Source organism: Grampus griseus (assembly GCF_964374135.1).
Source record: "Grampus griseus genome assembly, chromosome: X".
Taxonomy (NCBI): Eukaryota; Metazoa; Chordata; class Mammalia; order Artiodactyla; family Delphinidae; genus Grampus; species Grampus griseus.
In genome coordinates this window covers 46,474,262-46,490,951 of record NC_138999.1, presented here as the reverse complement: position 1 = coordinate 46,490,951, position 16,690 = coordinate 46,474,262, and the positions used below count along the sequence as shown (strand labels likewise).

Here is a 16,690-nt window from a genome sequence, read left to right as displayed (position 1 = left end):
TTGTGGCGCATGGGCTTAGTTGCTCTGTGGCATGTGGGAGCCTCCTGGACTCGGGTTTGAACCCGTGTCCCCTGCATTGGCAGGCAGATTCTTAACCACTGTGCCACCAGGGAAGTCCTGTAATTAATATCTTTATGCATAGAGCTTTATTCACATCTCTACTTCCTTAGAATAGATTCCTAAAAGTAGAATTTCTGAGTCAACAAATGTGAACATTTTTAAGGTTCTTGATATATATTGCTTAATTGTAATATACATTACTCATTAGTTTTATTTGAGTGTGCCCATTTATTTCACCATATCCTCATCAGCATTGGGTGTTCTTTTGGTCTTTAGTTTTGTTTTAATTTTTTTCTAATTTGACAGGCAGAAAAAATGGTTTCTCAAGTGGGTGTCTTTTTAAGGTTTTAAAGCTGATTTTTTTTTTCGTAATTAGTATCATCCAAACCATCTCAGGGAAACAAATGGATGGAGGCTGCTTATGCACTCAAATGTCTGTATTGAAAGGCAACATGTTCTAATTTAACTGGAATAATCAGCAAAACAGGAATAAGCAAATGTAACCAATAACAGTAATTTCTTTTTTTTTAACACCTTTATTGGAGTATAATTGCTTTACAATGGTGTGTTAGTTTCTGCTTTATAACAAAGTGAATCAGTTATGCATATACATATGTTCCCATATCTCTTCCCTCTTGCGTCTCCCTCCCTCCCACCCTCCCTATCCCACCCCTCTAGGTGGTCACAAAGCACCGAGCTGATCTCCCTGTGCTATGTGGCTGCTTCCCACTAGCTATCTATTTTACGTTTGGTAGTGTATATATGTCCATGCCACTCTCTCACTTTGTCACAGCTTACCCTTCCCCCTCCCCATATCCTCAAGTCCATTCTCTAGTAGGTCTATGTCTTTATTCCCGTCTTGCCCCTAGGTTCTTCATGACCATTTTTTTTTCTTAGATTCCATATATATGTGTTAGCATACGGTATTTGTCTTTCTCTTTCTGACTTACTTCACTCTGTATGACACACTCTAGGTCCATACACCTCACTACAAATAACTCAATTTCGTTCCTTTTTATGGCTGAGTAATATTCCATTGTATATATGTGCCACATCTTCTTTATCCATTCATCTGTTGGTGGACACTTAGGTTGTTTCCATGTCCTGGTTATTGTAAATAAAAATATGGAATGCTTCACGAATTTGGGTGTCATCCTTGTGCAGGGGCCATGCTAATCTTCTCTGTATCGTTCCAATTTTAGTATATGTGCTGCCGAAGCAAGCACTAACAGTAATTTCTTAATGGTAGTTTTTCCTCTGTGGTGGTTTCAGATTGAGAAACTGGATGCTCGAGGGATCCAGCTAGCTGCCCTCTTCATGAGTGGGGTCGACACAGCTCTGTTTGCTAATGATGCCTGTGGCCAGCCAGTCCCTTGGGAACACTGCTGCCCCTGGATTTACTTCGATGGCAAGCTGTTCCAGAGCAAGCTAATTAAAGCAGGCCGGGAGCGAGTATCCCTGGTTGAGCTCTGCGATGGCCAGGTACCACATGTTGGGCAGCTGCTAAGACTGTCTCTGATCTTCTGTGGGGATGAATGACAGAAAGCGGAAAATGAGCCAAGACATTGGGGAAGGAGGTAGCAGAAGTGGGAGAATGTGTCTGACCGTAACCTAACCTGGTCAAGGATGATCCCAAAGGCCCAGAGTCTGATATGTACATGTTACAAAATTATGTTGGGCAGCGTTTTTTTTTTTTAAATGAGCTTCAAGTTTTCATATTCCTTTTTTTGCTCCAAGTTATTTCTTCCCCATGGAATACTCAGATATATGCCTTTCCCCCAATTCTTAGAATTTCATTTCCCTTATTTATAAAAACTGTAAGTCACTTTTGAAAGTGATGATATTTTTTATAAAGGAACTATTTTGGAAATAGAAGAGGGTAGTAAAGTAGATGGCAGCGTAAAAGCAGGGGATATTTTTTGCAGTAAAACCTTCGAAAAGATGAGAAAAGTCAAGGGAAAGGAGCCCTTACTTACTTCTTTGTCCATTTGTGGGATATAAGCTGAGAGACTAGAGCAGGGGGTCAGCAAACTATTAAAAAATTTTTTAATTTGAATTTTTATTCCAATAAAGCTTTTTGGAACATAGCCACATTCATTCATTTACATATTGTCCATGACTGCTTTCACACTACAGTGGCAGAGTCACGTAGTTGTGACAGAAAAAGTACGGCCTACAAAACCTATCTGGCCCTTTTCAGAACAAGTTTCCTGACCTCCGGACTAGAGGCATGGACTTATCCTGGACAGAGGTCATGGTCTCTGATCCTGGGTATGGGGGAGAAGGTTAAAAGCGTTTGTATATGTCAAGTTTTTTTCTCTCTTTTACCTTATTCTGTTACCTCCCCCTTAAAAAAATAACCTAGCCTATTGCTGGCTGTGTAATAGACAATTAGTAAATACTTCTTGTTATATTTGTCTTCCTTGACCTAGTCAAGGTGCCTCACAAGCCCTCAGTCAGAACTAGTATGATGGTAGTTTTGTGTCATGCAGAGTGCGGGCTTTGGTGCCAGACAGGCTTCCCTGAGTATGTCACCTTGAGCCATTTAACTCCAGGCCTCGATTCTTTTAGTGGGAATAGATTGTGAGACTGTACCTAGACTGCCCAATACTGTGCCTGAAACATAGGAGAAGTTCAAGAAATGGCAGCTGTTATTATTATTCCGTCCCTCATTTGAAGGCTGACCTGGCAACCAAAGTGGAGAAGATGAGACAGAGCATCCTTGAAGGAGTCAACATGAACTATCCACTGCCTTCTGCTCTACTTCCATCACCTACTTTTGTGCCTCCCATGGTGCCCTCTCTCTACCCAGTTTCGCTTTACCCTCGAGCCATGGGCCCAATGCCACCTCCCCCTCAAGGAAGGAGTCGGGGGTTTGCAGGTCAGTACCTAAGAATGAGGTGTTTGTCAAACTCAGTCTATTTCATAGTAACCCATCCAGTAATTATTGCCAGTTACAGAATCAGCAGTTTCACATATATCTTTACCTTCTGTGCTATGGTGTGGTTTGAAGAGGAGCTTACTGAGATGGAGGGGTGTAGCCTGTGGAGGAGAGCCCACTGTCTTCCCAGACCACTCTCCATAGAGGTGATTGATCCCTAAAGATTTGACTCTCACCAAACCACTCATGAAGTAACTGATGCAGAAACCAAGAGTCACTTTATTACTTTTTTTGTCAATTTATTACTTTTGAGAAGTGTAATTCATGTGAACTGGGTCTTCATGGTTGCTGGTTAGCTCACTCTCTCCCCATAGGCAGATGTGCACAGGAGCTTGCAGGAAGAGCAATGGTAGGTAAGTAAATGACCAGCGTCAGCAAACAGCCATAGCTTGATGTACCCATTTCCACTCTGAGGGTAGATCTAACACATTTCCAGAAGCATGGAGAGAAATAAGTCATAGTCTGTACCCTCCAGGGAATTGCAGTTTAGTGAAGAAAACAAATACATACACACTCACATGGATCCACACACACATGTATATACACACACGTATGTATACATTATGGTGATATCTGAGCTGTGGCTTAATGAAGAACAGACGTTCTTACTTAGGTAGGTCAGATACTGACCCTGATAATTCAAACAACTTGTCCCCTGGCGAAACAGGGTATTTTAATGGGGACATTTTAACATGAAATACCAAGTTTCTGTGATCGGTTGAGAGTGCTATGGTTGAACTGTTTGTTGTGTATTGCTCGTCACTTTAAAAATAATAAAGCTGGAAGTTGAAATTTGTCTTAAATTTAGGGTCACAAAATTCAGCATGGATGTTTAGCTCAAGGCTGTGCTTAGAGGAGCAGTGTGAGTGTCTGCTCTGTTCAATCAAGTAATGATTAAGTCTCACAAACCAGGGAGCCAGCCATTCATTCCATCCTTTGAAGGTGTCTTTATAGATGCCTGCTCTCATTCTTTGCATGTTGACTTTACTGTGTCTCAGAAGACAGCCTTAATTAAGGCCAAGTTCTTGGGAGGTCCTCACCATTGCCCCAGCTCTCACTGATGCCTAGTCTCCAGTTACTAGTGGTTCATGAGGAGCCTTCTGACTCCTTAAAGGCCACAGTAGGATCCCCAAATGCAAGTCTTTCTTGCCCTCTTAGGATTAGCTAGTCACCTAGTTCCTTAGACTCCCACTTTTATATAAATGAAGGGCTCTTTGCTAACAACCTGCTAAGTGAGTGAAGAGTTATTAATATTTGGGTTTTTTTCCACAAACTAAAATTAAAGGTTTACTAGAATTCTGTATTCTATGAAGGCTTCCTTTTGTGGCAAATTACAGAGCTGTACTGTGCTTGTGAGCTCACACACAGAGTTGAAGATTCCTGTTTTAAGGAGCTCTGCTATCTTGTCTTGAATTGGTTCTGGTTTTCAACTGTTGCTATTCTTACTTTTTAATCATAAATTACTGTTACTTTGGTTTCATTATTTTTTGTTTTGTTTGATTGTTTGGCTAATCCTCCAGTGTGTAGTGACATGTATTTGAATCAAAAGTGGTTTTGGCCTATAATTTTCCAATAGCTAGATCTTAAGACCTCATTCTCTCTCCACAAATATTGAATGCCTACTGTGTGCAGGCTCTGTAGTTGGAAAATGAATCAGGCGCACCCCACTTGCTAAAGTGGATATGTACGGATCTTCAACACCCTCTTCCAAAATTTGCTTCCACCATGACCCTTTGTTGTTATCACAGTCTTTTTATCATAGAGAAATGGAAATACACAGAGTAGGTGGGCTGTAGATCTTTTGTTCCACCTCTTATCCTACCGTGCACTTACCATTCTTCCTCTCTTCCCAGGTCTCCATCCAATCCCACCCCAAGGAGGAAAACTAGAGATTGCCGGGATGGTTGTGGGCCAGTGGGCTGGCAGCAGATCCTCCAGGGGTCATGGCTCCTTTGGCATGCAAGTGGTTTCTGTCGGTGGGCCGGGAAAGGGGTATGTATTTGAATAGGTTGGTATAAGCTAGTGTCAATCAAGGTGCTCTTGGGAAAATGCCCAGCTATTCAACCCTTCTATTAAGGTAAGAGGCATTAACTAACTTTGCGTTTTTAAAGCCAGTTTTCAGTTGAGTTCAGCAAACATATAAAAATGCCCTGCCTTGATGAAAAAGTTTTTGCCCTAGAGGAGGACTTGGGACACAGGACAATTCAGTATGACATAGAAATGACAGAGACAGAGGTTTACAGTGGTAACACAGAGGAGAGGCATCTAACTTAAGAGGGTCAAACTTCCTAGAGGAGGTGAGTAGTTAAGTGAAAATGGAGGTACAGGCTTTATGTGTTCCTCATGATCACTTTTCCCCCCACTTTCTAAAGGCATGGAAAAGAGCAGACTGGTAGAGGATCCAAAGGACATAAAAAAGGAAATAAACAAGTAAGTACCTTTTTGAGATGATCTAGCTTCTGTTTGATACCTCTTGTCGTTTGTTTTGTTTGTTTGTTTGTTTGTTTTTGTTTTTTTTTATTGCAAGAGATCATGCATGGAAACCTGGGAGCTTTCATAGCTTCTCCCAGCATTTGATTTCATCCGCCTGCTCTCTAGCAGTCTAATGAGGGTTAACCTGCCCAGGCTCTTCCCACAGGGCTGCAGTGTCATCCTTTTCCCTGAGTGAGACCACAAGATAGAAACCAGGTACTGTGTCCTAAAGACCTACACTTAGCATAGTATGCACTACATGCAGCCATAAAGGGACCAAAGTGAAGTTAACAGTGGGACTCCACCAGCATGCCTGAACTTCTGAGGGGCTACCAGAGATGCTTAGAAAATTGGACTTTTGCCTTTGCTGATGATGGGAGGGGAGGAGACATCGCCATTCTGCTTACTCTTAATGGTTCAGAATGATCTTAAACTCACTGGTCTTCGATAGGCATCCCCCCTTCCCCCTGTAGTGATCCAAAATCTTGTAATGGCCTCAGACTGCTGGGCTCCTCATAGTATAGTAGCTACCATTTCTTGAGTGCTTACTTTCTTCCAAGCCATCTACTAGACATTTTATATGTGGTTTCTAATCCTCACAAGGGTCACTGATTAGACCATATTGCAAGGCAATTTTATTGTCAGCCCTCAATCCCAGCTCAGCTCTCATGTATACAACCAGCCCTCATTGCATCCATGTTAACTCCCATTGTCTAATGTTTTCTCAAGGAATACAAATTTGCTTTAATGTTATTTTGAGCCCCAAATGGAACTACAATGGTAAGTCCCCCACACAAAGCATTTTGTAATGTACTCCAAAGCCAGAAAGCAGTGACTTTGGATTTTTCCAAAGTTTTTCAGCTTTTTCCAGAAGCTGCTCAGTAAGCAAAAAGGGATTGCACCAGGCAGGAAAACTAGTCACTCAGATAGTCTCCCATAAGGTAGTGCAGCCTTGATGAATTCACCATGATTCAGGGACTGATCAGTAGGCATACAGTCTGAAAAACCTGATATTTTTGGTACAATAATAGTGGATCCATCTGTAAGTGGTTGACTCACATTAACCAAGATCACAGAAATAGCTATGTGGATATGGCTAAAGGAGTGGGGGAAGGGAAGAGAAGGGAGGGGGTGAAAGATAAAGTACTGATTTACAGTGAGAAGAAATAATTATTGTAATATATTGTATACTTTTTTCCAGTCACTCATAAATACATGTATTTATTATTCCCATTTTAAACAGGAAAAAACTGAGGTTCAGAGGGATGAAGCACCTTGCCCAAAATTACCCATCAAGTTAGTATTAGAGTTGACATTCCAGCGTGAGCTGACTGATTCCAAAGCCCTGTGCTGTGCTAATTCTGAAACGGGATAACAATTCTAATGGTTAGAGATAAGATTCAGACCTAGGCCTGGCTGACTCTTGTATGCATGCTCTTAACCATGTCTACCGGAGCTTTCTCTCTCTAAGAGCAAGCTGAAAGGGAGGCCATGGTATCAGAAGTTTGCCTGGGGGCATGGAATCAGAACAGTAACATTAGCTGGCATTGAGTTCTTACAATGTGCCAGGCACAACATGTTCTACAACATGTTCTAAGTGCTTTACATGGAGTATGTCATTGAACCCTTATAGGAACCTATGAAATAGATACTATCATTCTCTCTATTTTACAGATGGGGAAACTGAGGGAAAACAAGGGATGGTAGATGATCTTAAGTTTCTCTTAGCTAAGATTTCTGGGGGTACTGTTATCTACTCTAGAAGTAGCCCAGGGAAGGCCAGGGAAAGCCTCACGTTGACTTTGTTTTTAGCTAAGACATCTTCCCTAGACAGAGCTGCTGCTGATTGCCTTGCTGACTCTCCTTTTTCTGTTCAGTTGCCCTTTCTCCAAAATCTGAGATAATTAATTGTTGCAGCTTATTAAATCTTCTTACATTACAGTTCTGTCTTCTTGAGATTATTCCTAGGTCAGTGGAGTTTTGTGTGTTCTCAAGTTCTTCAGTCACTTACTTACATTTTTATTTCTTTGTTGACTACCTCACATGGCTAATTCCATCCATTACTAGTTTCATCTTATTTCCAGGTTCTTGAGAAACATTTCACAGTTAACGCACATGTTGTGTAGGTTTTGGAGCCAAATGATGTAGCTTTGAATCTGGCTCTGCCACTTACCAGTTCTGTGACTTTGGGCAAATTACTTAACCTCTCTGTGCTCTAAATTCCTCATCTGTAAAAATGGAAGAATTGGTACCTACCTCATAGAGTTATTTTGAGTATTAAATGAGATGATATATGTAGTGTTTAACACAGAACCTGGAACATGGGAAGTGCTCAATAAATATTAATAGTTATTATTTATAATTGACCACAAATTCAACAGGTATTAGACTTCCATTATGTGTTGTGTCTTAGTGGAAAGAACAATGTCTTTGGAGTCAAACAGACTTGGATGCAAGTCTAGGCATGCCAGTGACCTTGAGCAAGTTATTTTACTTTTTCAAGCCTCATTTGTCTTTCTTATCTGTGAAACCAACATCAGAGTACCTGGCATGCCCAACCACTGTTATTATTCCTAATAATATTCATTGAGAGCCAGTACTGCACTTTCAAGGTAATACAGTTCATGGTGTTAGCATTTCAAGAGCAGTTACATTTCTGAAATTAAAAGAAAACCAGATGATTGTTTTTACTTATGAAAAATTCTATGGAATATTGCACATAGATCTTATCATTTGTTTTCTTTTCCTTTCATTTACATGTCCAATTGTCAGTATTGGACAGCGTTGCGTGGAAGTTAAGAGAGTAAACTTTAGAGGCTGACCAACCTGGAGTGCAATCCTGGCCCCACCAGTTTCTACCTGTGTCTCCTTGAGCAAGTTACTTTAATCTTTCTGAGCCTCAGCTTCCTCATCTGTAAATGGGGCATCATAATATCTACCATTTAGGGTCCCTTTTGGCATTTGAAAAAAATATATTGTAAAGCTTTGTAAACAGTAGCTCTGTCATTATTGTGTTGTCATTGCCATTGGATTTGAGTCAGATCCATTTGTTGTCACCCTAAGTTGTCCAGACAGTGTCAGAGTGTACTAGGTGTTAACAAGCTTTGGGCTTTCTGGTGTTTTTGAAGAACTGAAGCAGTTTCTGCAGGCTAGCTTATAAACGTGCTTGGGAAGAATCAGCCAGTTTGGGATTACCATTTCTACTGAATATCTCTGTTTTTGACAGAGCACTTCAGATGGAGTTTCTAAATCCCTGGAGCCTCATCAAGGTCGGTCTCGCTCACAGGTAAATGGAAACAATGGCACATTGATCAAGGAAGAGAAGAATGATCATCTTGCAGCTCCATCACAGTGTGCCTTAACCAGAGACAGCAGTGTGTGTAATAATGGTAACCGCTACTTCCCCGTGAAGAATGGTGAGAAGAGCCGCTTACGAGAGCAAAAGCTGGGAACTGTGGCACAACAGAAAGAGGAATAACAAGCAGAAGATGGCTTCAGCAGATCAGGAAGAGGGGAAAACCTATACTTTTCTGATTTTAGGCCCAAGTTAGAGGAGGACATAAAATGCTTACCCTAGTTTCATCCAGAATTTGGATGGGGTGTTCTATTATATCCATCTTTTCCCCTTCCCTGTCTTTTTCTGGGCTTCCAGACTCAGTAGTCTGCTTCTAGGGAAGCTCTGATCAAATTTGAATGGCAACAAGCATAGTTCCTGTTCTCAAATTGAATATATAGTGCCAATATTCTCTTTACGTCCCCTGGAAGCCTATTAAGGCAGTGACTATCGGATGTCATCACATAAGGCCCTATAGAGAAGTTCCAGCTTTGGTTTTCTGAGTATATGGCTTCCTAACTTGCTTTTTTCTTTATGAAATAGTAGGGCCTTCATATATAATCAGTATCCACATCTTCTAACTCTTTCTCCCCATTCACCTCTGCCAGGAGTTTATTCTACCACCTCTAGCTCTGACCTGACAATCAGATAGGTAGACGTTTTCAGGGAAGTGAGGTAGTATTGGTTATTTTATTTTTTTAATTTTTTTAAAAATTTTATACACTTAAAATAACTACCAATGGCCTTTGTACTGGGGGATTCAAGTGAATCAGAAAAGTACTGGGCAGATTTTTCCTGCCTCTGAACTAATGAATTGTTTGTAAAATAGAAGATGTGGTGCAGTTCACCCACTCCCTGCTGCCCACACCCTGAAAGGGTGGAATCAATATAATGAAATTGAGTACGAAAGGGAACTCAAAAGATTGTGTATGCTTGTGTGTGTTTGTGTGTGTGTGTTTGTGTATGGATGTTTGGATAGATATATATATATATGAATGCATGTATCTATATGCATACACATACCCTTTATATAAAGAGACAAATCTATTTATCTATACATATTTTATATATATATAAATATATGTGTATGTGTGTGTGTATATATAAATATAAATATATATATTTTGTATATATATATTTATATACATGCACACACATACATACATGATGTCCCAGAAGATTACTGAATTTCCCAGAAATGCTTCCACTGCTATGGAGTGGTAGGTTTCAAAAGACCACATTTTAAAATCCTTACTAAGTCATAGCCCATCACAATTATGAGAAGATGGGCTTCTCTAAAGCAGACAAAAAGTACTTTCCAGAGATTGCCTGTTCAGAACAACAAACAGTTGGGTTGTCACAAGCCTAATCTTGAACAGAGTCCTCACATCCCGTATGGTAAAAACAGGAGGTTGGAATAGGATTGGGAAAAGTTGGGCATTTCCTTATGAAGGAGCAGCCTGGTTGGGAGAGAGAAAGGGGATGGGAGGTAATTACCGGGGCTTGCAGCCAGTTTGGAGGAAATCTCATCTGAAACTCTGGGATCAAACTGGCCTCAGGCTAGAATTTATTGTCATTAATCCCTGAAGGAGAGAGGACTAACATTGGAAAGATGGGGTAGGGAAGTGTGAGGAAATCGGCAATTTGATTTTACATACCTAGATTGTTTCGTTTGTTCATTGACATTTTGACTACTGGATCTTTTCATTTGCTTTGCAAGGAAGACTTCAGAGGACTCTGGCCCGGGCCTATAGGGGTATTCTGTAAAAGGTTCCCAGCCCCCAAGTGAGGCCAGAATCTGTCCAGGACAAAGAGGCTGTTCCCCCTTTCTGGAGATACTCTTGAGACAACCTTGCACTTCCAGTTTCCCTCCTCAACAGTATGAGAGATGGGAACATGGCTTGCAACAGATTAGCATTGTGTCTTCGTTCAGGAGTTGAGGCTTCCAGCCTCATACACTTCCTTTTGGGCTTTGTGATATTCTTGCCCAAGAAGTACCATTTCTACAGGAATACAACTGACTAGACTTCTAGCAGGGTTCTCTCTCTTTTTGAAAAACCCCATGTACCTTAACCCAGAGTAGGTCCTTGGTGATTTTTTCCCAGACAACCAGAAGGCTGTTTGCTCACTACCCACTTAACAATGAGTGTATCGTCATGAGAGACTGAAGACAGTCTCAGACTGTTTTATCCTAGTCTGGCCCAATTTAAGAGAACCCACAACTTGCAGGGGGAGGGAGGTCTAGAATAGAATGCCTTTCCCCCTGCCCAGACACTTCTTACATAAACCAAAGCAGGATGACAAGAATGCATACCCAGCCAGATATAACCAAGAACAAAGTGTACAAAAACCTCCTCTATGGAATTGGCTCCCCTAATTTGGTTCCCGCTCTTCTCCTAACCTGCCCAAACTTTCACAACATCTTGAAGGTTAGGACTTCTGTATCCAGCAAGAGAAGGATTTAGTAGCGAACCTAGATGGCTTGGAAATTTCTTTCTGGAGCCACAGAGGGAGGAGTCCTTTGGAGCTCTAAAAGTAACCAGAATCACTGAGCTGTGTTAAATTAAATAGCTAACTAGCTCCGATTTCTAATAGGAAGTACTTGGAGTTATATGGAAAGGCATTTTCTTCAGTTGCTGTTTCTGTGAATCTTGAATCTATTTGACACAATCAAGTGACAGTATTGTTAACTCTCACAGCATTAAGAAGATTTATTATTTTGTAGGCATTCACTGTGAGAAGTAAAATTGCTGCTTTGACAGGGATGATTCCAGTTTGCCAAATGGCTTGCTTTTCTCCCTTCCACACACCTCTACTTTCTCCTAGCCTGGCCCAGGATGAAACAAGTGTCTCACTTCCAACTTTGATTTTTATTTGGATTCAGGATTTTGGGTTTGTAAGGTTACAAGAAAGAACCATAAAGGGCCATGTTTTAATTTATCTGCCAAAACATACAATTTAGAAGCCAGAAAGACTAAGGTTTATTACTGGAAGATTAACTTTTTCTAATTGCAAGATTAACTTTTTCTAATTTCTTTCGAATTAGGGAACATGAGTCTGCTTTTTGCTGTGAGTACCACTTGAAGAGACTGTCATCCTTCACTTGAGGTTCAATTTCTGACTATGATGTGGCCTTTCTTGAACAAATTCATGCATCATATGGGAACCCCCAGAAATGACCCCTTTACCTTTTAGGGCCACAAGCAAAAGCACCCTGGATGTATATAGCCACTGATCCCCAAGGACTTTCAGTTCTTGATTTCTGCTGGTGTGTATTGGGGTCAGCCTATAACTCCCACCCTTATTCAGTGGCCAGTCTAGTCTGGACCAGGCCTGATAAACTTCTGCTCACTTGTATCATTTTCATTCTGAGCCAGTAGGACTTTGGGTAGACTTTATAGCCCAAGAAATGGCACTTGCTTTGGCTAGTGATATTTGATTTTTGTCTCCATCTTGATTTCCTGGCATCGTTGGCCAAGTCACATTAACTTGTTTTTAATCACTGAGAAAAACAGCCAGGTAAGGCATTAGGGAGGGTGGTTAAGGAGGGGGGTGGGGGGAGGAATGCTTATGTAGGGTAGAAAGAATGTGGAAGTAACTGTTTGGTTATAGTGATCCAGTCCGCTGGAACCTTAGAAGGCTCCTGTGGGCCTGTCTGTTCTACCCTTTCAGCCTCTAAGACTCCCCCACCCCACTTTGAAATGACAGTACAAGTAGACCACAGTTTAAAGTAGTTAGTATAATTCTACTAAGGTTTAATCATTATACTTGTTTACTTCCTGATGCATATTTCCTAAATATGCTTGGGGTTTTGGGTGGGGGTAAGTTTTCACTGTTCCACTGTGTGTCACCCAATATTTTTCTCCCTCTTGTGACTTTGGCATCTTCTTTTATTTGACTTTCCTTTTTCTTTTCCCTTGGCTTATTGCAGTAGTCTGCTGCTGCAGGTATTCCCCTATTCCCCTGTTACTGCTAATTATCTTCAGTATTATCAGAGGTTATTTTGATGTTCTAAGAAAAGAACTTCATATATTTTTTTTTTACAAAATCATCTTTTCCAAGGTAAAAGCAAAATTTAAAAAATCCTATGCTAGGGTGCCCACTGCAGCTTTTGACATTGCCCTTGTACTTTTATAGATGCTCTTTTTGTCTGTGTTGGTAGTAACTAATGACTAGTGAATTTTCATGTAAATGCAACAAATTAAATATTTCAGATTTTATTAATCTCTCATAACCCTGCAAAATCTGATGACTTCATTTTAGTTACTTCCCAGAAGACACTTCCCCATCTACCTTTTATTTTATTCTATTCTGTTCTATTTTTAGAATAACATACTAGGTAAAGAAACTAACTCAAGGAGTCATTGATTTTTAGTGCTCCCTGATAAATGATGTTATTGACAAAAGTAAAATCTTTCATTGTTTTTTCCTGTGGTAGTATCTCTTCTCCTGTGCTCTTGACAGTGTGTTTAGTGGATGGATAATATGTATTTCTCTTCCAAATTCCCTGCCTTTTTGGCCCACCTCACCACAAAAGCTCCATAGTTTATTAATGTAAGTTTGAATGGATGCTTCTTAGGAGAAACTGCAGGAATTAAGGAAAGTGTTTCAGAAAGGAATGAAAATGTCTCAGGAGTTGTTCTGTGATGGAAATTGGTCTGTTGTTCTGTTAATGCTGATGGAAAGAAACTTACAGTGCTTAATAAAAGTCTATTCTTTTAGTAAAAAAAATGTGAAATAATTTTGGGTGTGCGAAGTTTAATTTCTTCTCCCATTTCTGGACTCCTTTCGGCAAATGGGGAATATGCTTGTCTCAATTCAGAAGTGTTGCACAGAGATTTAGGAGCCTATTTGTAGTTGAATATCAGGGCAAGAGAACCAGTACAAGAAAAGGAAGGGCATATTTAGCTTCCTGCTGAACTTCTTTATTTGGATGTTCTAAAGGCACCTTTGACTCGACATTTCCCAAAGTGAACCCATCTTCTCCTCTGAAGCCTGCTCCTCTCCATGAGTGACACTACCTTCTACTCAGTTGTCTACACCACAAACCAACCTGGGAGTTATCCTAGATGCATGTCTTTCTTTCCATCATTTCTCAAATCCAATTTGTGACAAGATCTGTTGGTAACACTCAACCATCTTTCTCTTTCTCACATCTATCTCTTTTCTCTCCCCACTTGCTGTGGCTTAGTTCAGGCCTCCTCATGTCTCACCTAAATTGTTGCAGTTGCTCCTCTGTCTTACTCCTAACCAGCAACTGTGAGCAAATTTTGTGTCTACGTGTATGTACCTTTTCCCAGTGAAAGGGACCATACCTTTGTTAGTTACTTAAAGAAGTCTATGACCTAAGAGACGTTAAGAACCACTGCTTTAATCCACCATGCTTATCAGCTTCCAGAGGAATCTGTCCTTCTAACATGCTGCATGCCCATTTCCATGGTCCCTTCATAATCTGGCTCCTGACCACTTCTCCAGCCTCATTTCCTGCCACCCCAACTCATTCCAGCAACACTAAATCACATCCTACACACATTAAGCTATTAATATCCATTTCTTCTCATTTGCTTGTACCATTGCCTAGAATACCTCTCTCCCCTGTCTCTGGTGCAGTCTCAACTTTTTCCCCTAAGCTTCAGCTCATATCTTTGTGATTCTTTTCCAGATCTCTTACTAGGGACCCCTGTACGGACTCCCCACAGCCAGTCCCTGTAGCACTTCGCTGCATCTCTGCTAGTAGATTAAACTTGACCATCTTTGTCTTCTTGACATCTACCACCGAGCATGCACTTAGAAATGTTTGATGACTAAATCAAGGACAATTAAAACACCTTTGAAAATGTTTCCTGGTGCAAAACAGATTGTAGATTTGAGGCAGAGGATGTGTTGGTGGCAAAAACACAAGAAGATTGAATATGAAGTTTCATCACTGAATGATATGCATTTAAATGTGCTTTTAAATGGGGCTCTCAAAAAAAAGAAAAAGAGTTCTGAGTCACCTTTGAGCAATAGACTGATGCTTGGAGCAGAATCTGAAGCCAGGACTCTAGGGCATTCTTCTTACCTTACTGCTTCTGCTGAGTGTTGCTAGCTGGTCTTGGCCTCCCTGGCTGCTCTGTGCCTTGTGTGTACAGATTACAAAAGGAAACAGCTGAACCTAAAGGCGAGCATTAGAGGTTACCGAAACTTGTAAATACTTACCCTTAAATGAAAACTATCATTTGTAAAAATTTGTTTTGTATTTGGTTCATTATGGCTATAGATGTCTTTTCCTAACCTTTGATCTTTGAGTGTTGGGACTCAGAACTTAATAGTGGGAAATCCTTAGCATTTGGCTTTTAAAAGTTACTGTTTGCTGAGGACCTATTAGGTACTAAGCTATTGTACACTGTTTCTAAGCTTCAAACAACTCTGCAAAGTAAGTACTATCCTCACTTTACACACGAGCAAACTGGTTCAGTGGTGCCCAAGTTCACACACAGCTAATAAGTGATAAAAACCAGGGTTCTAAACCTATGTTTTGACTAAGTAGATAACTCTTATTTCTGCCTCCTCAGCATTCCTTCCTCTTTCTGGCAGCAGTTAAGTGCAGTTTTTTGTTTTTCTTTTTCCTTTGGGGAACTGCTCTTTCCAATCTTGGGGTAGGGATGGGTTGACCATCAGTCACAACATGGCTTCACCTCCCCGAGTGCAGGGATAGGTATATGACCCAAGCAGCGTCAACTGTGTTTTTTCATGGACTTAAGGGATAAAGTGACCAAGAATGAAAATATCTCTTCTAAAATCACAAGTATTAGGAATAATGTGAGCCTGGAACATTGTCTTCTATTTATTTCTTCTACAACTAGTCTTTTATTTGTGTGTGAGAAATACGAAAATTCTGTGCTCATTTATTAGGAGCAAATGCAGAAAGTCATCTATCGGGGGATTACTATGTGCCAGAAAGAGTTCTAGGCAGTTTATTTTATATATTTTAAAACATTTTCATCTTATTATTCAGTCCTTACACATTTATAATCTTCAACTCTAGAAAAGGGGAGTGTATCAGTTTGGATAGGCTAGGTTTTGCTGATATAATAACCCCCAAATCTCACATAATAAAGGTATACTTCTTGCTCATTATGTCCAACATGTGTTGTCAGGGGATCTCTGTTCATCCAAAGCCACTTGATAACTCAGACCAGCAGAAGCCGCATCACTGAGTTGGGAAGGAATGTGACCAAAATACACACTGACTCTTAAAGCTTAAAATGTCACACATCACTTCTCTCTTTTTATTGCCCAAAGAGATGGCCCACATGGTTGCACCTAATTTCCTAGAGGTGGAAAAGTACAGTTCTACTATGTCCCTGGAAAAAGGGAGAGGTAAGTTTGGTGAGTCGCAATAATAGCATCACAGGGAGAAATGACCCATTTCTGGGTAGATTTGACTCATTGCCTTTTGGCTGGTTGCCATTACCTAACCACTTGAGTCAGTATACCTAAAATTTGTAATGGAATAGTGAAACATTCATTCCCATTCCAGTGTCATAGGGATTCTCTGCATGTGGGCTGAAGTGGATATAATCTTGTGGTAACACAAGCATTGAGTTTAGCTCCCCTAGCCCACCCTGTGGGGGTGGTTATGAGGATTAAATGACATAGTGTATGTAAAATGCCTGGCATATAATTCAGCCTCAGTAAATGTTAGCTGTTATGGGTTTGGTGGGGGTGGGAGGGTTGGTAGTAGATGAAAGACTTGTCTACGCTCCCAGTCCTGATTTCCTCATAACACATTTCTTCCTAGCCTGTAATCTGGCATCAGCCCTTCCCATTTGAATGTGGCTGCTTCCAAAGGCGACTAGTGTGCTCCCAGTCACCAAGTCCAGGGTTTTCATACAGGCATC

General features: G+C 40.6%; 1 protein-coding gene across 1 annotated transcript in view; it reads left to right on the top strand.

The window, feature by feature from the left end:
* Positions 1-9,251, top strand: part of FAM120C (family with sequence similarity 120 member C) — a gene marked incomplete at its 5' end in the record, with an annotated part of 134,238 nt that extends 124,987 nt beyond the window's left edge. The window contains 5 exons of the mRNA XM_082681004.1: positions 1,333-1,542; positions 2,740-2,941; positions 4,855-4,993; positions 5,374-5,431; positions 8,700-9,251. Of these exons, the coding sequence (XP_082537130.1) occupies positions 1,333-1,542; positions 2,740-2,941; positions 4,855-4,993; positions 5,374-5,431; positions 8,700-8,951 (861 nt within the window). The 3' untranslated portion in view covers positions 8,952-9,251. The remainder of the gene's footprint in view (positions 1-1,332; positions 1,543-2,739; positions 2,942-4,854; positions 4,994-5,373; positions 5,432-8,699) is intronic.
* Between the last annotated feature and the right edge of the window lie 7,439 nt (positions 9,252-16,690).